The sequence below is a fragment of the Apus apus genome, chromosome 18 (genome assembly GCF_020740795.1).
Source record: "Apus apus isolate bApuApu2 chromosome 18, bApuApu2.pri.cur, whole genome shotgun sequence".
Lineage (NCBI taxonomy): Eukaryota > Metazoa > Chordata > Aves > Apodiformes > Apodidae > Apus > Apus apus.
Genome location: NC_067299.1, coordinates 3,734,104 through 3,757,625, shown reverse-complemented (window position 1 = coordinate 3,757,625; position 23,522 = coordinate 3,734,104). Strand labels below are relative to the sequence as shown.

The 23,522-nt window shown below is 49.7% G+C and overlaps 2 protein-coding genes across 3 annotated transcripts in view; both read right to left on the bottom strand.

Annotated features, from left to right (window-relative positions):
- Positions 1–4,289: 4,289 nt before the first annotated feature.
- RFLNB (refilin B) lies at positions 4,290–10,237 on the bottom strand. Its single transcript, XM_051636035.1, has 3 exons — positions 9,964–10,237; positions 8,326–8,435; positions 4,290–7,087 (listed from the first exon to the last, which is right to left on the bottom strand). Exons 1-3 carry the CDS (start codon positions 10,159–10,161, stop codon positions 6,757–6,759), a joined length of 639 nt encoding a protein of 212 aa, XP_051491995.1. The 5' UTR covers positions 10,162–10,237; the 3' UTR covers positions 4,290–6,756.
- A 3,725-nt stretch (positions 10,238–13,962) lies between these two features.
- VPS53 (VPS53 subunit of GARP complex) overlaps positions 13,963–23,522 on the bottom strand; it is a 60,719-nt gene continuing 51,159 nt past the window's right edge. For both annotated transcript variants that reach the window (XM_051635710.1, XM_051635711.1), the window contains exons 19-22: positions 21,320–21,389; positions 19,262–19,399; positions 16,800–16,904; positions 13,963–16,432 (exon numbers count right to left, since the gene is read on the bottom strand). In XM_051635710.1, the coding sequence (XP_051491670.1) occupies positions 16,262–16,432; positions 16,800–16,904; positions 19,262–19,399; positions 21,320–21,389 (484 nt within the window). In that variant the 3' untranslated portion in view covers positions 13,963–16,261. The remainder of the gene's footprint in view (positions 16,433–16,799; positions 16,905–19,261; positions 19,400–21,319; positions 21,390–23,522) is intronic.

Below are 23,522 nucleotides of genomic sequence, written 5' to 3'. Positions count from 1 at the left end.
CTTGCTGGTGAGGCTGTTAAAATACCACCAGAATGCAGCAGGAAGTGCAGGAGATCTGAGGACTGCACCTTCACTGCTCTGATGTAGGGAAAGGTGGAAGGGAGGGAAGGGAGAGGGGAGTTTCCCTCAGCACCTTGATTTACAGGGCTGAGGTGGGAAGGACCCCAATAGTTGGTCTCTCTGCAATGGATTAAATTTGATTTTTACCTCTGCAGCATCACTGTGCTGGAAACCCCACAGCCCTGCAATACTTCACCTGCTGCCTCAAAGAAGAAAACACCTTCTGGTGGGGCCATATTACCTTGGGTAAGTCCAAATATCTGCATATGTAAAGGAGCACAAGGGAGGAAACCTGTGCTAGATGGGGTTGTTCACACAGAGCAATGGCGCTGGGCCCTGGCCAAGCAGGCAAGCCCAGGCTTGCTGCTGCACCATGGCTGCCCTGGAGACCACGCTGAAGGGCAGGCACTGAGGGGAAAGGGAAGGGGGAAAGCAGAGCCAAGATGGAGGGTAAAGTGCTGAGGGGAGGAACGGTGAAGGGGAAAGGTGAGGTGGAAAGGAGGGTGCTGAGAGGAGACAGAGGAGGAAAGCAATGAGGGGAGGAAAGATGGAGGGCAAAACCTGAGGGGAGGTGGAGGAGGAAGGCCCTGAGGGGAAGAGCTGAGGGAAGATGGAGAAAGGAGGCCCTGAGGGGAAGAGCTGAGGGAAGATGGAGGAGGAAGGCCCTGAGGGGAAGAGCTGAGGGAAGATGGAGGAGGAAGGCCCTGAGGGGAAGAGCTGAGGGAAGATGGAGGAGGAAGGCCCTGAGGGAGATGGAGGGGCAGTCACAGATAAGGAGAGAGGCTGAGCCAGGGCTACTGACCTTCCTTCCCTCGCTTGCAGGCAGGAGGGCAGCCGCGGGCAGCCGGGCCGGGCCGGGCACAGAGCCCCGCAGGCAGGAGGCTGGCACGGGCCGGCGGCCGAGGGGCTGCCCGGGGCCCTCTGCTCCACAGGCCCCTGCTGCGAAGCCACCAGGAAGAAAGAAGCAGCAGCAGCCACACAGGAGTGTCACCACCACCCTGCGGGCAGGTGAGCTGGGCCGGCCGCCACCGCAGGCTTGGGCAAAGGGCACTGTCCCCCACGAAGCCCCCTCAGGTGTCCCCTCATCACCCCAGGCAGGGGCTGGGGGGGAAGGGGGCAAAGCCGAGCGTGCGCCAGGCTGGGACGTGGCCACTGCTCACGAAATAAACAACCTTCTTCCCTAGGAAATCACCCAAGGCGCTTCAAAACCTTTCACTGCACCTCTAGCCTCTTTACACCTACACTTTCCTATATGGCTACAAACCATTAAAAAAACCCCAAAGACTGAGTACGTGTAACTACCTGTGTAACTACACAGCATAAGCAGTAGGAGGCAGAAGGCGCCTGTGGAGAAGCAAGAAATATCACAGACTGCCTAAGATCTGGGATGCTGTAAATATTCAGTGGTTTTCTTTTGGTGAGCTACATTATAGTTGTATAAATATTTGCCGTTCCACAGGGATGAGTCAGGGACCTGGTCTAACTTCCCATCACTGGGGTTGAGTTGCTGTTACAGAAATGGGACGTTAATTTCAGAAAAATCTTCCATCGAAAGAAATTGCTGTTCCCTTCCAGGATCTTAGCAAAAAGGTGCCTGAAAGTTTCCAGAAACTGTTCTATTAAAAAAAAAAATATCCCATTGTTGTATTAATGGATAAGGGCTTAAAAAAATTCCCCAACAACTAAGAATCAATTTCCTGCCTAAATTGAGTTTGGCAAGCACAGTGAACTTGATGGCAGTGCAGAAGAGCTATTAATGCATTAACAGCCTCAATAAATACATTTTACGGGTGTGAGAATCATTATGTTAGCCAATCAGTTAAATATGGATTTCTCACTTTAAAATAAGATTTGTAGGTCATTAATATTTTCTTACAGATTTTGTTTCTTATTAATGGGCACGTAAAAGCTCAGCAAGCACTTACCTCACAGTCCTCTTTATGAAACTACCAAGAAACCCTTAGAGGCACCACATACATTTTTGCCAACAGCATTTATCATTTTAACAGATAAAAACCACCACAAAACCAGAAAGCAGCAGGCCAGTTCCCCTCCATTGCCTGATATCCCAAGTCCTGGGAGGAACCCTGACTCAGCCCAACATAAGGCAGAAGAGAATCAGACAGATGCAGAAATAAACAAAGTTGTAGTATCAATCTCCACCATTTTGGACTGCAGTCAAACAGATCAAGGTCTTTCTGCTCAGCTCAATGAAAGCCTTCGATGGGATGGGGTTCTTGATGATCCCGTGGCAGAGGAAGAAAGGCTCCAGATCTACAAGGTGAACAGAAGGAAACGGTATGAATTGTATATCCAGCAACATTTGGGCACTGAGCCATGCCCAACTGTCAGGCATTCCTCATGACTACATTGCAGGGCATTGTCCACGAGCAGCAATCACACAGTATGTAAAGGAAGATTGTTGCAGTGGTTTTCCAGAGGAGCAAGGGTGAGCTGGTCCTGAATGCTGAACATGCCAGCACAGTCTCCGAGCTGCAACCAGTGGTCTCACCCAAAATATTTCAACAAGTTTTGTAGCTTAGTACTAATTACTCACTGTCTTATTTCTGTGTGGAGAACTGGACATTTATATTTTAAAAAGCAAGCTGTTAGTTAAAATATGGATGCAACTCAGACTAATTCAACAATTAAAAGTGCTCCTTTCCATACAGTCTAGTTGCCCTGGAGTATCCCTACTTATTGCTATTAGTTTATTTCAAAACAATACTCACTGCATGACCCCCGAGCTTCTCAGGTTGTGACCTGCTTGTCCTGACACCAGCACGCACATCCACAGGTGGGGAAGTCCAGCACGGGCAGCTGAAGGATAACCTCGTTTGGAACTAAGGTGCTGTGGAGGCACACCAACTCACCTAGAACTTGGAACCAAGCAAGCTGCAAAATTGTGATTGGAATCCAGCCCTGGTCTCCTGGCTTGTGATCTCATGTTAGGTACAATATTTTATTGTATAAAAATTCATTGCCTCAGACCCTCAGATTTGATATTCTGGAGAAAGCACAGCACACACACAAGGAAAATGGAGCACAGCTATAACAACAGGGTTATCCTTGTCATGGTATGTACTAATAAGAAGCCCATTTGGCCAACATGAATTAAAAATCACATCAAGCAGCAAGCTGCCCTGTACTCCCCTACTTCAACTTCTAATAAAGGAACATCTGTCATACAGAGCATTACTACAACATTAAAGGAAAACAGCCCAGGAAGTATCTGGAAGTACTTCTGCCTGAAAGGAAAGTTTTTCCTGAAGCCCTCCTGAAAGATACTACTCTGATTTTTAAAGTTTTATCTTAATGGCTCTTCAAACAGACCATATTTTATATAGCAACTTCTGTTTATATTTGGCTTTTCTCCTGTTCAATCCTTTAAACACTGCATGACACCCAAATCTGTGCACACGCTTCCTCAGGAGCAGCCCCACGCTTCAAAATAGCTGCAAAGCTCCCTGGGTTCCAGTAATGTCACTACATGCAAACCTAGAGCTTTTGAAAGCAGATAACCAGATGAACAATAAAAAGTAAGCAAAAAAAAATAAAAATCCCATTAAGAATTAATTAACTGATGTTCAATTGCATTAATTTCTACTCTGCCAGAGACACTAACAAAATCAGCATGCCTGCAAAATCAGAAGGGTGTAAAGAACAAAGTATCCAGAAAAACACTACAGGATTTCTCTCAAAATAATAGTTGGAACCACCTACTTTGTTTTCACAAAGTTCAATGAGTAGCACATTCTAGTCTCATTTTTCTTCTGTATTTACTGAAGTAGCATCTGAGCATTTACATTTTTAACCAAAAAGTAAAAAAGAAATTCCTGCCTTGTTAAATACTGGTTATATTTGAAAAAGGATGAAATGCTTCACTTGCAGGATATGCTGAAATCCATACCAGAAACTCTCTTTAAAAATAAAACTATACCAGATGAAAGACTCAAATACACACTGGAGAGGATTTTCAGCTGTCAAGACACTTTTTCAAGTGCCTCACTAAACTGATAAAACCACAACATTTGGTGTTGGGATTTTTTTAAATACACAGTTGTATATAGGAAACGCCTTCCTGGAATATGTAAACAGCACCACATGATGTAAGAGAAACAAGAGGGGAGCTGGGACTGGCAGGATAGATCCTGTATTTGTTACTAAGTAAGTACCATAATAAACACTGAAAAGCTTTGAATGAAAAATAAAGAGACTTCCCTGTATGATAGTTTTCAGATCATTTATTACCAATAAAGTAAAAGACAAATTGAAAATAGGAAGGGGGAGAACGTCACTGACATCAGAACACTTGCACAGAGCTAATCAGAGCTTTGCAAATGTTGGAAGATAAATAATTTAAAAGGTAACTCTACCAATTAAACTGTTTCTAAGAGGTACATAATTGTTTGCTTTACAAAAATCAGGTGCTTTATCCTAAAACCATAGTGGAAGGGTAATTTAATTTCTAACTTAACTAGGGACAATAGCGATTACAAATTAAAATCATCTCCCCTCAGACCTCCTGAAAATGAATTCATTGGAAGAGTGCAGTCGGAGCAACCCAGGGTCTGTGTCCTTCCAGTGTCCTGTGTCCAACAGTGGCCAGCACCAGATGTTTCAGGAGCAAGGTGGTACCCAAAGCTGCAAGGTGAGCCTTCAGGCAAGAGCTTCCCCAAAGAAGAGTTCTGTCCATTTGAAACCCCACACATTTGGGGCTGGGTTGTGCCTTCTGTTACACCACAGGTTTATCTTGGGGCAATGTTTAGTGGGAAGTTGCAACATGTCTTCAAGACACATCTCCTAAATACTGTAGTCTGAAACCAATATGTTTATTGAGAAGACTGTGCTGCTCTTAACAGCTCTGGAGCAGTGCCCACCTGACTTCAGCATCCTCTGTCACCCTGTGTTTAGGATCTGGTTTTCTGAGGCAAGTAGCAAAGATTAAGGACATCATGTTCAGAGCTAATAAATAAGTAAAAAACTAAACCAAAACAACAAAAAACCCAAACCACACAAACTCAAGCTTTCCTTCCTCCTGCATTTTTACTCTCCCAAGTAATTCCAGCTCAGACTAGGAACACTTCCACACCATTCATCACACCTGCACAAACACGCATTAAGTACAGCTCAAGAACAGGCTCCCAAGTTTCCAACTTGCCGCTGGCAAAATTCACCCTTGAGGCTACACACCAGCCAAGTCCTCTTTAAAAGCAGGTCCAGGGCTGTTGTTGCACCAGAAGGTGACCTGCACCTCAGAGGAGTTTTAGAATACATGGAAAAGCCGTGTCCAGCTACGTCAAGTCTACCAAGAGTTTCTGAGCTGCACACCACACTGGCCACCAGTGTAAGCCACACTCCCCAGAGCAGCTGCTCTCCACACTGCACTGCTGTCAATAGAGAAAAGAAGATCTGGGTCAAGTAAGAAACCTCTCTCTTATTTTCCTCAAAGCACATGATAAACTAACGCACGTAACATCCAGATGGCCTTTCCTAGTACCTGAAGTTATTCCCTTTGGTCCCCAAACTCATCACGCGCTTGGGACTGGAGGGGTTACAGCAGCCTACAGAGAGGCAAATGCCACCCCATGCTGGTGACATCCTGAATATTGAAGTCCAGAGAAGACACAGACCTTCGCAATGAGAAGCTCAATGGAGAAGCAGAGATACAACTGTGGATTTTGCTATGCAATTAAAATTTGCCTGTCCCTTGCTACCATCTACCTCTTCACAAGCTCCAACACAACAGCGTCTCACACCCAATCCCTGTGTCTCCTTCTCCACTCTAGGTCCCTGTATCCATGAAACATTTTCTGAAACTTTCCTAGTCACAACTCCCTTAGTGCAGACAGAACATCAGTAAAAACGAGGCACTGGTGTTTTTCCACCACCACACTGTCAAGGCCTGACTTTCCAACAATACAGGGATAATTTTTGGCCTGATATTCTTCATTGCAAGTCCTACTACTTGTAGTACACAAATGCTGGCATCTTAGACTACAGTGCAGTAGAAGTCATTCTAAGTACAGGAGATACATTGTGCCATTCATCTAAAGAACTTGAATTACCCGATCCTTTCTCTGCCACCTGGAGCTGCACAAACATTTTATCTCCTAATTCTACTCAGAATTCCTCTTCTTTCCAACTCACACCTTCAAACTGGACATTAATAGGATGACGTTTCTGTAGCTGTTAAATGCAGAATCCCAGATTTTTCTCTACTAGCTTTTTCCAGCAGTTTCCAGGAGATGGCTGTTCTAGATAAAACTGTCTTATGCTCTAAACTGAAATGAATGACAGCTCTGGCTCTCTGTAATGACCTGCCCGATTCTCTGCAAGACAGTGAACTGCCCTTATTTTTGCACATCACCACAAAGCATCAAACAGATTTTCACTTGCCAGGCACTATTCCACATTCTGTCTTACCTGTCAATTTTTTTCACAGGGAAAATACTTCCCCTCATTTTCACCCGATTACTGCACTGCAGGGAAGGGGAGGGAACTCACGACTTTAAAGGCGAAGAAACAAGTTCCTTACTAAGTTATGTTCCCACAGAAAAACTGCGTTCAGGCCATTCTGATGCTTAAAGCAGGAATTAAGAGCTGAGAAAGAGGGTCTGTACCCACTTTAGCTAGTGGAGTTAGCACAGTACGTTAGGTGGGACTGGGATGGACCAGAGCAAGAGAGACAGCCACTCAGCAACCATCCAGGACACAGTCATTCCCAAGGCACTCTGAAGTTTCCAGCTCTACGCTGGAGAGGAACCTCCGCACGGTCTTCCGACAGTTGTAATCCAGCGTGGTGGTGTACACAGTCTTGGCATGCTTTGGGTAGACAATGGTGGTGCTGGTGAAACGTCGGGGCTTGTTGCGGGGCTGCAGGTGGACCTCGGTCTTGTAGTTGCGCCACGTGCAGTTGGGGACACAGATGATTGTCTGACTGCAGGATGACACGCTCAAGCCCACTGGCATGTAGACGTCATCAATGAAGTGCTTCTCTGAGTCGTATTTAACTGAGGATGTGTACCTGAGATACAAGAGACACGTGTGTGAGCTCTGCTCTGCAGTAGGAGGCTGAATCCTCTGGAAAATACAGCCATGGGGTATCAGGGCAGCTCCTCAGACCTGCAGCTGCCACCTCAGCACAGGACCCACCACACCAGGCAGACACTGTCCCGTTCAGGTAAGGACCAGCCTTACGTTAGAGCACAGCTGGTCCTGTCACTGCCTGGTCCAGCTGCCAGCACTACCAAACAGCTTCTCAACCTTTGTGTCCATCCTTTTAAGCCTGAGCTTTAAGAAGCTCAGAACCTCCTTCAAACTCCAGTGCCTAAACTCAGAGGCCCAAATCCACAATTAGGGTTTGCACACGAGCATCCCAATTCCTCAGAGCACCAAGCTCATGGAAGCACACGTTATTTTATCAGTTCTCCTCCGCCAAGAGTCCCGCAGGAGTTCCCTGCTATCACTCCTGGCATGGGGCACTCTAAAGATTCAACTGGCAGGAAAATACTACAATTTACACCTCATACTCTGCTGGCAAGGAAATCCTCTGTGCCTGCAAAACAAAGTTTTCATCTTCACGCTGTGACAGCTCTGTTAGCTCCTTCACACTGCTCAAGTGCCTTTGGTTCCAGCCAGGGCAACCAGCACTCTCTACTCTCCCCTGCATCAGGCTTCTGTTTGATTTTATCAGTCCACCTCTGCTTGCACAGTAATCAACAGGGAGCCTTCACTTCTCATTACTGGAAGTCATGATGTTCAAAAGAATAACTCACAGGCTGCCAAGTGATGCAGTGTATTAAAAAATAGTAATTGTGCACTCTTTTAATATTAACTTTTCTTTTAGTGCACACACCAGCCAACACCAGCCACAGCTAATAAGACAGAAGTTAGAAATGCAAAAGTCCTTCCCCCTAATAAAACAGTCCTAGAAAGATATCTGCTTTGAAGAGCTTCCCTCATGATGACCTTCTAGTTAATCAGTTGAAAGGCAACAGTTTGAAGCAGTGCAATGAAGTAAAAGCAGGAAAGTAAAATACAGGGAAATCTTCCTGGAAAAAAAACAACAAAAAACAACCATCACACATGGGATTAAAAGAGGCTGAACACTCCTTCAGTCTGTAAAAATGTCCAGGAATGTACAGCTGCATGGAACAATAGCTTTGCAAACAAATTGATTTGACTCACAGGGACTGATAAGGCCTAACTACTCCTTTACATGCTAACTTCTTCAGAAGTAGTTGACTGTAACACAGTATTTACCTTATTTCCTTTGGTGGTAAAGGGTCAAACTCAACTCCTTCGCCAAAGGATAAAGGACACAATCTTGGAGGACAGCTGGGGAGAACAGGGCTGGGAGAGAACACTGAATTCTGCAAAAAAAGGCAAAAATAATCCCATTTATGTCACAATTCAGTATAGTCTCAAGAAAACACATTTATTTAGCCCTTAGTACAGAGTTGGTGAGGTTCCCACTTAGGTGCCAAGAGGATCTGCTAACTGAGCCACACCCACAGGTACAACCTGCAGGTCTGACATCTAGAGCACCAAAGATGTGGCAAGGTGGAATTTTCTGCAATGCCCTAACTTGGGGAGCTTACTTTCAATTTACAGTTAACATTACAAGAGTGTATGAGAGAGCTCTCCTTGCTGGATTCATCCAGTATCCCCATGGGCAGATCACAGCAGGAAATCATTGCAGGGCATCTCACCGCGAGCAGCCTCCTTGATCCACAGCTGCACCGTGGCTGCTGTCTGAAGGCAGCCAACCCAGCTTAGCTCTAATTCACACACAACCTGTTGGGAAGGATGTATTCATTCCCTCTAGGCAGCGATTCACGGAGTGCCCCTGTGCTCCTCTCCAGGCTGTACCGTGAGCTGACACTGCCCAGAAACACCCACAGCTGGAAAGAAACCAGTGTGGCCCTTGGCAAGAGCCTCGCAGCCCCGAAGGGAAGGAACTGCTTGTGGTTTTGAAGCCACCTCTGCAACATGTGCTCTGGTATCCAGGGGCGAGGGGGCTGTGAGCATCTCTCCTGCTCCATGCATGGCTCTCCTACAACCTTTTCCAACTCCACACAGCAGCCCTGTAGAAAAGGGATGGCCCTCCTAGCTCTGCGGTCTCCGAAGTGTCTGTACAAACAGCTGGGTGTCAACGTTCAACGATCGCTTCATAAAAAACCCACTGTGTTACCCTCCCTCTGATGCCATTCACTGAAACCAGAGTCTAACAGACAAACTTCCTGCTCTGGGTCACTCTCTAGCAACATGAGAGTTTCTGATCTACAGGGATTTTCAAAGATGGGCTGTGATGCTGTCCCGAGCCCTACCTGGGGCAAGAGTGACGGGCTTCCCTCACATCAGCAAGAGCTGACTCCAAAGCCAGAGGCTTTTTAAAGCCCCTCTAGACCCAATATGGCCCCAGGCCTGGCTGTGGACACCCCGGTTCCTGGGGAGCTCCCTCCCAGCACGGGTGCGTTCAGAGACACGCTGGTGTCAGGGGAAGGGAGGGAATCGGGGGTCACTTGTTTCCAATTTGTCTCCACGCCGGCCGCCCCCCTGCCAGCCCCACCGTAACCCCAGCCCGGCCGGGCTGGTTTTCCACTCTCCTTTCCTCAAAGGATGCTGCGGAGCCTGGAGCGGGAAGCCCAAGGCAAAGCCGCCAGCCCGGCCGTCCCCGGAGATGCGGCATGAGAGGGGCCGAAGGGCAGCGGCTCCTCCGCTCCACCGGCGGCCCCGGGGCCGCCAGCAGCCCCGGTGCGCAGCACCTGCCGCAGCAGGACCGAGCCCGGGACCCCAGCCCCGAGCAACGCAGCGGTGGGGGCTGCAGCCCCGGGGGAAAGGTCCCTCCGGCCCCGGGGCTGCAGGAGGGGTGCGGGGGCGGTCAGTGCCGGTACTCACCGCGGCGGAAGGCGGGTCGGACTCCGGCAGCCCGTTGGCGGCGGCGCGGTCGGGGCTGCCCGAAGAGAGTAGCCAAGGCGGGGGAGTGGGCCCGGGACTGGGGGGCAGCCCGGAGTCGGGGCTGTCGAGCCCCGTGTCGCCCCGTTTCCTCATGTCCGGGAGGTCGGGCACCTCCCGCAGGCTGAGCCGACCCACCATGACGGAGCCGTCCCGGCCCGCACCGGCCCGACCCAGCGCGGCTGCGGCGGCCGCGGCTCCGCGCCCTGCGCGCGGGGGAGGGCGGGGCCGGGGGCGGGGCCACGGCGGGGGCGGGGCCTGCCCTGCTCCTCTCCCCAGTGCCCCCAGCACCGCCCGGTGCCCCCAGTGCCCCCCAGTGCCCCCAGCACCGCCCCAGTGCCCCCCAGTGCCCCCAGCACCGCCTCGGTGCCCCCAGTGCCCCCAGCACCGCCCGGTGCCCCCAGTGCCCCCCAGTGCCCCCAGCACCTCCCGGTGCCCCCAGTGCCTCCAGAGCCCCCTGGTGTCCCCAGCACCGCCCCAGTGCCCCCAGCACCGCCCGGTGCCCCCAGTGCCCCCAGCACCCCCCGGTGTCCCCATCATCCCCCCCGGTGCCCCCATCCCCGTGCCCCCAGCCCACGTCCCTGCACCCTCGCTCCCATTCCGAGCCACCGGCTGCCCTAAGGACGGACCCTGCCCCATCCTAACGCGCTGCCCCCTCCCACGCCAGCGCGGATTTTGGGGAGCACTGAAAGGGCAAGCCCCGCCTGCCAGATCCTGCTGGGCTGTCCTCACCTTCAGCACGCGGATTTCTCCAACACCAAGGGGCCGCTGGGGGGGTTGGCATGCAGGTTAAGCCCCCAAGACTCCCTGTGCAGATTGTTACAGCTGCCTACAACGGGGGGTACAAAAAAGTAGGAGGGAATGATTAATGGCGTCCACACACAACCAGATTAATTAAGGGGCATTTTGGGCCATGGTGGCTAATGCCAGCCCGGGGATGGGGCAGCACGGTGCTCCCTTAGCCCCCGGGGCAGGACTGGGATGACAGCAGGGACTGGGGAGGAAACGGGGGTTGGGGAACATCAGTTCTTGACCGTTCAGCCACCCTCTCCCATTGCTCAACCTCAGCAGCAGCTGCCCCAGCTCTCAGAGGGCAACTCACAGGGAAGCAGAGACCACATTTAGGCTGCAAAGCAGCAGCTCTTACCCACAGGCCTCACTCAGGGCCAGGAATTTAACAACACCCTTTAAAACTCAGTTTCCCCCCAGGCTGCTCTTTCTCAGCTCCCCCTGCCACAAGGATTTGGACACAGGCAGCACTGCCACCCCAACTTGCCTTTTTCAGGCAAAGCTGCTGAAGCTGAAACAAGAAATCAGCAGGAAAAAGCCTTTCTAGCACCAGATGAGAAAGAGGGAATGTTTTTTTGGAAAATCCTAATGAAATAATTGTGCCATGTCATCAGATTCAGTGGGGGAATACTCTTGTGGAGGGAAAGCAACTGTCTGCAGCCAGCCAAAGTCAACACTCCCCTGTGCAGCAACAAGCAGTCTGGCCTGATGGGCTCAGCACAAGTGAACCCAAACCCCTGAAAAGAATTCCTTCCCTGCCCCAAAATTAAAAGCAGAGCAGAACTTTCAGCCGTAGGCGTCTGTGGTTTCCAGCTATGTGGTGCTGGGAACTCCGGAGACTTCCTCAAGGAATTTACATTCCTTTGAAGAAATACTATGAGGCTGTTTGTCTTTGCTGAAAAATGCAGATGGAAAGAAAGAAAGAAAAAAAAAAAGCATTAAAAAAAGTGATTGAAATCTTTGGGGTCTAAGCAAATGTGCTGGACAGGTGTTTTCTTCCTTTTGATTTAAATGCATCCCCAAAAAAAAGAGATTCTGGTCTCCGTGAGCAATGGAAAGCTGATCGCTCCCTGCTCCAAAGCCTCCTCCTTTCATAAAAGCCCTTCATGAAATCAGAGGCCTCAGAAGGCGCTGGAGCAGTTTCCAGATGAACACGACCATTATTTCAGAGCTGCTGTGGAGCTCCTGGGCTAAAACCCACGCTGCAGAGAATCCAAGTTAGCGCAAGTGAGGAGGGAGCCAACCTGTGGCACCTCCCGGCAGCTGCTTCCGAGGGCTGCGGGCATCAGCACGGCTGCTCCCCAGGGGTTGGGTCTGAGGGGCCCGAGCACGAGGGATCTCAGTGCCTGGGGAGCTGAGGGACCTGCAGCCAGCTCTGCCCAGGGTGCTGCACAGCTGCACGGGCTGCTGGAAATCTTGCTGCTCTTTATTTACTAGAAAAAAACCCTTCCGCCCTGGCCTGGCTTGACACAAATTTTGTGCCCTTCCAGGCATTTGTTTCTGGCCTTGGCAGATGAAAGGGAGTTTGAGCAGGAGGGGGATCTACAGACCCGAGGATCTCCTGCAGCACCAATGACCAGAGCTGCAAACTCAGGGAAGTGTTTAACCAGATTTTCAGCTTCTCAGTAACTCAGATACTATCAGCAGCCACCGCAGACAGGGCCCTGCTCTGAGGACACGTACCCTGCCCTCTTGGAAAGCCCTTCTAAGCCTCCCAAACTCTACTGATCCGTGCAACCCCCTTTTCCCCTGCCTGTACATCACAGCATGTTTGTCCACATTATTTACCTTTTAACTGCCTGTGCACAGTATCTTATCAAGATCCTCCTTCCATAAAGGACTTTCCACTGGGCTGGGCGGGCTTGGCTTAATCAGCAACCAAACAATAGGCACATTGACACGGCGAGGGGGCCAGGGCCGCAGGCAGGGGAATCCCGTGTTACTTGATAACGATGGAAAATTATTTCCAAATGATGGGAAATGCCTGGCTGCTTCCTGCCGTGCAGAGCACGGAGCCGCCGGGCACTGCAGCCCTGCTCACAGCAACACTTCCAGCGGGTGGGATTGACCCAGGAGGAAGGGATGGACAAAGCTGAGTTTGATGGGCTTGTACAGCCCTGCTGCTGCCCTCACCAACTGCCACGAGTGAGGCTTTCCCAGGGCCTGGGAAGCTCCATGTGCTGCAAGGGGGGCTCAAACAAAGGCTGATTTTCCTCCCTGCCATGGGATCATGAAAGCTCTGTGTCCTGCCTGGAATAGGAGGGCACAGCCACTTCCCACAGCTTGACCACTGGTCCTGGTGACCCCTGCCAGTCCCAGATGTCCCCTCAAGGGTGAGGTTGGCAACATACTTGAGCCACAAGCTCCCACCTGGATTCCAGCTCGGGACCAGTGGAGCTGCTCTGCCTGGGAGGAGGGAAGGAGCACAGGCTTTAACCTAGATTTGGGGTGACTGCAGCACTAGCTGGTGTAACCAGCCCCACCAGAGCAGGCGTGCAGAGGAATACCTTCTGCCAAGACCTTTCTGACGTGGCCCAAGAACAAACGCTCCCCTCATTCTCCTAAGGGCAGCAGAGCCATGGCCTGATGCTGCCCAACAGCATCCATGCCTGCTACCCAACCACCTGCTGCCAAGAAAAAGCTTGGGGAGACCTGGACACGAGTCACTGGGATGCTCCAAGTCACAGCTGTAAATCTGGTGAAAGAAATAAACACGGGTGGTGCAGGCTGCTCCTGCCCAAGGGTGGAGGGGCAGGACCGGTAGGAGGAAAGCAAATGAGTCATTAATTCTCCAAGCAAAAGAAACTCCTCCAACATCACGCCTCGTGTGGAAAAGAAGGCACTACCTCTTAATTGCAAAGGAAGAATGAGGATCTCTCAAAAAATCTCTGCAGCAGTTAATGTCTTCAGAAATGATCTGATTATTTAGGGGCACAAGGTCAGCTCTGCTGAACCGCCCGCGGGGAGCTGCTGTGAATGCAGATGCTGCCTGTGGAGAGCTGCTCACTGGAGCAGGAGAAGATGGAAAGAGAGAGGCTGCAGGAGAGAGCAGGGGATGGCCAGCACACAGCCCTGGGGCTTGTATGTTTTGGGTGAGGTCCTCCTGGCCTGGGGGTTTGCTGCCTGGCAGCTGTACAGAAAACACCCAGCAGATGAACATCGTAACCATTTAATTCATTTTAGTGTCACACTCTGACCAACAGCCAGAACTACACCTGGGCCAAAAAATGTAAAAAGTGGCATTTTATACAGAAAACAAACCATCCTTTGTTCCCTAGAGTGTAAACTCCACACAGCTGACACACACATACAGACGTGCCAAATCTGATAAACACCCAAGAGCCAAGGTGACAAAACCCTTCTACCCAAAATAGAAAGATGCAGACTTACTCTCTAAAAGTGGAACTCCCAACACCCAAACCTGTAGCATTCTTCAAAGGCTGAAACTAAAAAAAACCCCACATTTTTATTTTTTATTTCCTCTTATCTCCAGAAGGAAATGCAGAGAATGAAACCGGGGAAGCCTTTGGGGAAAGACAAACAATGATAACTTGAACATCATCTTCAGCTACTCATAATTTAGTTACAGAGTCATTAATTGACACAGTGACGAAAAATTAATCTAAAATAAATTATTCATCCCTCTACTGGAATAATTAATCTCTGCAAACCCATGTTCCCTCCTCCCTGGCTACTGCATTTGATAAGGTGTGAACCATCCTGCACGTGCACCTTGGGATAATCACTCCTTGGGGAACAGCTGTTCCTGACACACTTTCAGCCACTGCTCCATCGTTTGTCACCCGAGGTGAAATCAGGAGAGGAAACTAATGGAGCAGCAGTAGACTCAGGAAGAGTTATAAAACTGGAGTGATGGGAAACTGCCATCCCTCCCCACGGGTGTTGTTACTGTGACAGACATCACCACTACAGCTCTCAGGATGCTGGGGCCCTCCCAGATGTGCAGCAGTGAGTACTATCAGCCCAAGTGAGCACAGCCCCTGATAAATATGGTCCTAAGGCCTGAACCTGACCAGGTGGGGAGCAGAACCCTCTCAAGAAGGCATATGACAGTGCAATAGCTCCTCACCTGCCAAACTGGTACGGGACTTCTTCTTCCTGCACATGCAGGTGAAGCTTGAGTTCAAGTAAAGCAGGCACAACTGGTCGGTCTGCCCCTAAACCCATGTTGGTGGCTGGCCATATGCCTTCAAAGTCCCCTAAAAAGGGTACACAGGAGTTTGGGAACAAGTCCAGTGTTGTTAATGAGGAGGTGATGCCTCCCTGCACTGAGACTCCTCAGGAAAACTCACACAAAGGGCAGGGCACGGATGTCACCAACCCCAACTCTGCTCCACACTGGCTTTTACCTCTGGTTCTCCTCCCTTCTGCACTGGTGCAAGCTAAAGCTTGGAGGAAAAGGTGGAGAGGAAGGCCCTCAAGGTCTGAGGCTGGTGTAAATGTCTCGTCCCAGGCTCCTCGTTAAAGACAACACTTCCAGCATCTCTCCTTGCAGGGCAGAGAAGGTGCCAAAGGGGCACACCCCTGCTGGGGACACGCCGACTGGCAGGAGAGCCAGGGGCTGGTGCTGTTTGACACTTGCTCCATGAAGGGCCTTTTGTGGAGAGAGGGCGAGGGACAGCGCGGGAACTCCCCTCAGGGACAGCGGGCGAGTCCAGCAGGGGCCAGAGAAATAACAAGCAGCTGGAGAGGGGCTCTGCAGATGTCTGGTTTGGCCTTTAAGCTGTAACAGTGACTGAGGCTGCTGGCTCGTTGGCAGGAGGTTTGCCAAGGTGCAGAAGGCATTAATTCAGCCCTTTCCTCCTGTTCTGAAAAGGATCTGCCTTGCTGTTTTACTGGTGGTTTGTGCATGCCTGTCCTGCGGGAAATCTGCTTTGGGGTTCTCTCTTGGGCATCTCATTAATCCAGTGGAGCTGGAGATGGGTGGATCCCAGCTGTTAAAGGGCTTTTTTGGTGGTGGTGGTGGTTTGGGGTTGTTTCCTGCCCCCTGTAATACATAATGAAACAGAGGAACAGCTCTGCAACAAGGAGTGGGCAGTAACACCTGACTCACAGGCAAAATCCTCAGTGCTGCAGCAGAAGCTCAGCCAGGCTGAAGCCTGGGACACCCAGGACAAACACTCTCTCAATCCACCTAAACCATTTTCATAGCTGCTGACTTCCAAATACCTCTGTTTTCTCCACCACATCAACCTAGCCACGTCCTGGCTTTCATTCCTGCCAGGCTAAGTGCAAACACCTTGGTCGGAGTCTCCCTGGGTCGGAACGGAGACGCGGCGCCGCGACACACGAGGGCTGAGAGATCCCAGGGCGCGGGAAGGACAGGAGATGGACTTCACAGCAGCAGCACACTGTAAAATCACAAGTCTGACGAGCTTTGCTCCCAGTCACTGCAGCTAGTCCTGAGCAACAGAGTTCCCTTTCTGCTCACTTAGAGTCTTTTTTTGATAAGTTTCTCCAGTTTCCGTATCCGCGAGGACTCCTGCTCGGGCGTCGGGGCGCTCAGCGAGAGGGGGCTGGAGTTCTCTGCCCCCGAGGGAGGAGCCGGGAGGCGCTGGCGGAAGAGCTCCAGCATGCTGCTCTGCTCACTCCTCTTCAGGCCCTGCAGGGGGAAAGGGACAGTCAAGCAAACCGGTGAGACATTGCTCTGGGAGCAGGCGTGCACAAGGATAGCTGCAGGATTGCTCATTGCAAACCCCAACCTTTTCTTCACCCACCAAGAGCTGCATGTGGAGCTCTGGATGATCCAGACAACCGAGCTCAGCCCCGGGAGCCAGAGCAGCTCTGAGCATGAAAAGTGAACTGAAAATCTCTTTTTCAGTAGCAACTCTACACACTTTCAGGGTAGAGAGGATACACTCACCTTAGAGTGCATCTCCCACCTCCAAACTCCTGCATATTTCTACTGAAAAAAGTCACCAACAATCGCAACACACACTAGCGGATGTCCCCATGGGACAGGTTCTAACCTTCATGTCAAGTATCTTCTGGAAGGTATCTGTGCTGCAGTCAGCAAGGAGTTTGATGTAATTGTCAACAAACACAACTGGGGGCTCGTGTGGAGCCATCACCACCTGCCAAGACAAGACCAAAGAGATGAGACAAATTCTGGGCGTTAAAGCTCAGTCAACTCAGGCACACGAGTCACAGCAGGACTGGCTTCTCCTAAAATAAAACACTTAAGGAACAAGACAGGCTGTAGGTGCTGCCAGTAACTGAGAGGTGAGTGAGGAGCAGCAAAGTGAGGAGCAGGGATGAAGATGGGGTCTCTCCCTGCACAGTGCTTGGACCTGAGGGCCTGCACATCATGTTCCAAAGAGCAGCAGAACTTTGTACACCAGGGGTGGCAGGACCTGGCACAGCATCAAAGCTCAAGATTTCATCTTGTTGCATGGGGGAAACTGGCTGGGGAGGTGCCTGCTGGTGGCAGGGGGACACTCTGAAAGTCCCCAGCAGATCAGGCAGCCTGGACACAGTCCAAATCCACACTTGGGCTGTGTGTCCCTCCTGCCTGGAGCAGAGCAGGGACAGTGTCACAGGGGAAGGTGACAACGCTGCAGTCACCCCCTCTGCCCCCAGGACTGCACGGGTCAGAGCAATCTGCTTCTGACACATAACCTGATGGGTGAATGGTGCCACATGAAGCTGCTCTGTTCTTTGGGTGCAGCTCTTCTTGTGAGCTTCTCTGGAGAGCCTGGGATGGAGGCTGTGAACCCCCTGCTGATGGCTTCCCTGGAGCTCACACCCTCTTAGTCCCAGCAACCGTCAAGTCAGGAAAAAAAATTAAAACAGCCTTGAAACTGGGAAGGTGATTAGTCATTGTTACATTTTCCTTCCATAAGCAGAGAGCTCCACAGAGAACATACCCTTTGATAATGCTGGGCAGCCAAACCATCTTCCTGGGGAAGCATGTGTGTGTGACTGTGTGCCTGCATGCAGGGCAGAAACAGCACAGGCCCAGACTCTTCCCTGTCTCTGAAAACGTTTCCATATGTTTCCACTGACCCAGCTCACCCCACACTGTATTCTGTCACTGAGACATTTCTTTCTTTCCCTGCACTTCAGACCAATGAAACATCATAGCCATGTATACACTTATAAATCCTTAATTTACAGCCCTTGTAAAAATCTTCTGCCAAGATGAAAAGCTGGAACTTCAGACAGCATAGCTGGAGGAGAAAGGAAACAGGTCTGTGGGATGTGCAGACCCTGACGCCCTCCCCCCTGGCATCTGTGCTGTGTAGGATGGAGCTGGATGAATTTGTCCATGCCATCCAGGGGCCCAGTGACACTCCTGCTGCCTGAGCTGCACTGCTGGCAGCCTGGGCATGCTTCTCCTGCACCCTGCACTCCCTGCATTGCTTCCATCTCGATCCCCATGCAGCCAATGGGATATTAAGCGCAGACAAATGAACTCTGGTACTTTTCTGATTCACACACAGGCTCCAAGGAAAGTCTTGCTTCTGTATGCAACTGGCACAGATCTTTCCCACTCCTCTGTCAGCAGTACCAGGGTGTTGTTCTTTAGGTCATTTGGAAGAAAATTTAGACTTGTTTTAACATGTCTACTAACATGTAAACCACCTTACCCCAAAAGCATGGACTTGCAAAGTTACACAAACTGGGCTGTGACTTTACCTTGGGCAGGGGAGCAAAGCCACACTGAGCCACAGGCCAGCACAGAGGGCTTAGGATCTGCACCCCCCTTGCTGAGGGTTACAGGGGGCTCTGGCTGGCAGCTGCCTGTCCTGCCTGAGCCCAGGCCCCACTAATTCACTCACAGGAACATCTTCACAGCATTGCTGGTGAGCAGGGTACAGCTGCACAGCTCCCATGGCTTCCCCTGGGATTAAACCTCTTAACTCCAGCAACAGGGGGGAGAGGGGAGATTGTTTTGCTTGTTACTTTCTATGAAGACAACACACTGCTTTTGGGTCATTTTCCAGGCACCAGATCTGGAAAATGAAAAAGTGCTTTGGTGAATACAGTAACCCAGACATGTTTGCACTGGCTATTACACTAGACAGTAAACAGGTGACTCAAGCACGACTTGGCTCCCCTGCACCACGGAGCCTACACAAAGGCTTGGAGTAACCTGAACTGGAGGGTCTGCCTTGCCACAGCCTCTTATGGATGCTAGCTCTGATTTTCACAGCTCCTGAGGGAATCTGGTGCCCCAGCTCCCCTAGTAAGCAGAACCTGAGCCCTCGGTTACCTTGAAAAATGAGGAGGAAAACTCAAATGTGATGTTAATAGAGTGTGGGGGCAAAACCAGGGCTGCAGAACAGCTGGCAGCACATCCGGACAAGCTCGCGTAGGTTCACGTGCAATTGCTGATTGCTGTGTTCAAAGGAAGGGCCCCCTGGAATTTGCTTGCTCTGATTCCCAGTCCAGCAGTCTGGCTGGCAGGTTATCAAAAGTCTTGAGTTACCTTCAGGATCATTTCAGCCCGAGTCATGCCTTTCACCACAATTTTTGTGTAACTGGCAGGAGCCTTCCTCACCACTTGGGACCCAATGGAGGGCAGGTCCAGGAGAACCATCTTCAGAGAGTGAGTGTCCAGCAGCAGCTGCAATAGTTAATCACATCCTGTTACTCAGGTCCCTTTTACGCAGCTCCACTAGCTGCTATAATCCAACCTCCTTAAAAGTTTAACACTTCCCACATTGGAAAATGTCCCAGTAGCTGGACTGCAGGAAGAGGAGGGACTGACCCACGTAATGACAGTTCAAGGAGACACGATCACCTATGGCCACAGATCAGCACCACTCCTTGATTTTAACAGAGCACTTGAAACAACTCATGGCAGCTCAACATCTGGCACAAGGCAGGGATTTCCAGTCCTCTTCTTTGACAGCATTAAGTGAAACACTCTTGATTACCTGTAGCCATGCTGTTAGATTCTGTGGTCAAGTGGATTATCACCACACTTCCTCCTGCACCCAGCCACCCATTCTGTCACATCTTCTGCATTTACTCAACCACTTGATCATTTGTTTTGTTTTGAAAACTGCAACATAACACAGCTCCACTGAGAGCTGCTCAACATCCTTTGCCCACAGGGACACTGAAACTCACAGCCTGTACGTTGTTTTATACTAGATCAGTACTAAATAAGCAGCTAAACTCTCTCCTGTCCAGTAGAAGTTCTGCACACCCTGCAGCCTGTCCCACAGAGGCAACACTTGCAGGCTTTGTCCCCTCATCTGTTTGCCCCTGTTACCCATTCCAGGTCCCTGGAATTGCTAACTCTCTGCCAAAGCTTCCCAAGATGGAGACTTGTTAAGTCAGAGAGATACACACAGAAAGTGAAGCCTCAGAGGTCTCGTTCCCTGTGCCAAAAACCTGTGTCCAGATTTCATACATGATTATTAGCAAATAGCAGGAAAAGCTGTGTTTAGGACCAGGAACACCAGGAAAATATATTCCACAGTAACATTTGCACCAGGGGAGAGAAACCAGCGTGGGAAGATGCAGGTAGGTGACCAGGGGGAAGTTCAAAAGATGCTAAGTCAACTGAGGACCCGTGGAGACAGAGAAGACCAGCTTGTGAAGACCTCTGGACATCTAACCCCAGGAAGGTATGTCCCACTTAAAATGAGAAGCATTCACTGTGAACCAGGCTAATAAAAACCTTCCCAGCCTGCTTTGAAGAACAAAATTGGGCCTGTTATTCCAATGCTGTAATATTAAAACCTTTTAACATCAGCCACAAGCCCACCACTGGCAACCAGTTAATCACTTCAGATGCTTATTTAAAATAAGACTTCATTTAATCACTCTCAGGTTATTGCTCATCACACAAGATGAGCAGGGACTGCACTTCACTCATTTGCTTTCCATTAAGAAAGAAGAAGGTTTTGATGTAAAGCTCCTGTTTCATTTTGCAGAGACACTGCTCAGAATCCAGCTTTGATGCCTAAAACCCAAGCAGCTTTTAAGACCAATTTGAAGTTCACAGCAGTCCCATTAAGGATGATTCTGCTTGGTTGTTTTTTTTATTTTCATCAGCTCACAGGGGAGCAGCTGGATGTGCAGGGGACAGCTGAAAGCCTTCCTCATCCAAACCTCATCCTCACAGAGTCACAGGGTCCCATCCTGCAGGGGAAGGAGGCAGAGTAGCAGCAGAGGGAAATGGAGTAATGACCTATTTTGTAAAATGAGATGGGACAGAAAAACAAGCCTGTCTGAGAAGAAAACAGGAGCTCCTTGCCATACTTTCTGCCACAAGGAACTTCCTTACCCTTTGTGTGATGTGAGCACACTGAAGACAATCTCATCACCACACCTTAGAGAGGTGTGTGAGGGGTTTGCTCCCTGTGCTGCTGTAACTTTGATTGGCAAAGAGACCACGTGTCACCATAAACCTGCTTCCACTCTGCCCTGTACCAGTAACTCAGCTTTCTGCCCCTTTTTACCAAAAACTGCCTCGACTTCTCGAACCCAAAAGTGACGAAATATCACAGCCAATGCAATTACTTGTTCTTACCTGCTCTGCACCCACCATGCTAATAGGTTTGCACTTGAAGAGATGGTTAATGAACTTGGGAATGAAGGAGCTGCAGAGAAGAGATAGAAAAACACACAATTACATGTGAGTATTTGGGGTCAGTCATCTGTGGTAACAGAGCATGCAAAGGCAAACCAGGATGGGATTCCCCAAAGACACTGTCAGTGCCTGGTTCTCAAGCTGACTTCAGCCACATTAAATATAGTCACAGAGTGACTAAATATACTAAATAACAAACTGACCAACCCTAGGGACAATTTTTTGCTTTAATCCATACTGATTGCTAAGTTACTTGAGAAGTTGCACACATGCTCTGTGTAAATAAATTGCTATAAACTATATATGAAGTATCACGGTACAGGGTCAAGAAGAAGCAAACAAGCTATTGTACATAATAAAACCAGCAACAGGCCAGGATTAGTGTAACTGTTCACAGAGGGGAAGTTTCTTGATTGTATCCAGAACCAACATTTTACTGCATGTTAGTAATTCCATAACATGCCTATTACACACTGAACTTGAGGTCCAGCCAAGGCTGGAGGTCTGCTGGGCCCTGGACACTCACACAGAAAGGCATTCTTCCAGAAAGCTGCTGGCCAACACAAGCAAGACAAGAAAAGGTTTTGTGAAAAGGAAAACACCATCACCCTGCTTCACTAACGTGGACTTCAGACTCACAAAAGTGACCAAGTTATGTACACTCAACCAGGGAGAACTGGCAAAGATGGACACCCAATATTGTCTGTCTTGGACAACATCCTCCAGAGCATCAACTTTGGGCTCAGATTTTTGCTTCTTGATTTTAGGCTTTGTGGCAGTTTCATTCTTCAGTGGAGAAGCAGATCTAGCAGAAATGCTGGCTGCGCACCTGCAGGACAAGCTCCTGCCCCACCTTCCCAACTGAGCTGCAGCACTGGGAAACTCAGGAGCTCAACATGAGGAGAAGGGCCAGTGTGAGCAACACAAACTCCATCTGTCAGGACCACACCTCTCGTACTTGTTTTCCTTTTGCTGCCTTGTTTTTAACATACTCTTCTTTGGCTGAATGCCTACAAAGCTCACGTTTCCAGGACCTTGTCCATGACCTGGTGGCAGGTCTTAGATCTTAATGGTTCCATCCTAAGTTCATAGAAGTGGGTCTGTTTTCTGTCCTTTTGAATGAGGTGCTGAATATGGTGATGATCTAAATTCAGCATGGTTTCCCCCTTGCATCTGTCAAGCTATTTGTTTCCTTCCCACGAAGCAAGGAGCATGGACAGCATTTTGTTTGTCCTGCCACCTGTTTTCCAAGCCAGGACATTTATTTTTCGCCCTTTCTCATGGAAGAATGACAAAAGTGTAACTCAGGCACAGAGCATGCCAAGCTGCTGAGCAAATCAAAAGAAACGGTTCAAAGAAGAGCCCTTCCAAGCAAAGGCTCCTTCCCTTCCCCTTCCCTCAGACACAGCCACGACCTCTCTCAGTGAATCATCTTTTCTTGGAGAGGTATCAAGGAGAACAATTTCAAACTACTGTTGAGAACCAGCTACTGGGCTGCCCCAGCTTTGAATCTGGCCACCAGAGAAACAACCTTGGCAACCAAATATAAATAAGAGGAGGAAAACAAGGCCTGTCTCCTGTTGCTTGGAAGCATGACAGCAGAGATGTAACTTATCTGCTTTAAAAGGCCATTTTTCAGGTGTGGAACTGATTCCCAGAGGACATTTAGAGAGCACCAAACACAACTGGAGCTCAGGTGGTCCTATAAAACGATTGCTCAGTCGCAGCTCTGGATGCAGCAGTTTGCTACAAGTGGAAGAGCACAAGAGATTAATTGCACCTCTGATCTTGCATGTAGGTCCAGCTCTCCCTCCCTCTGCAAGGTCAGGCATGGAGCTAATGTTCATGTTGTGCATGAGAAACAGGGAAAGCCTTTCTTTTTGCAGGCTGGCAGACCAGCAGCCAAAGGACCCCCTCCCTTCTTTTTTTTTTAATAATCTTTTCTATATAACCGCATGAAACAATTCCCAGGCCCCTGAGATGGCCACCCACAATCAATGCAGAAGGGTAAAGAGACCTTCCATCCCCACATGCCTGTTCTTTCATGCTGCCTTATTGGAAACAGCTTCTCAACTCCAGCAGGACAGAGAAGACAAACCATACGACCCAAGGGCTGCCCTGGTATTTTTGTCTTTTTCTTTTT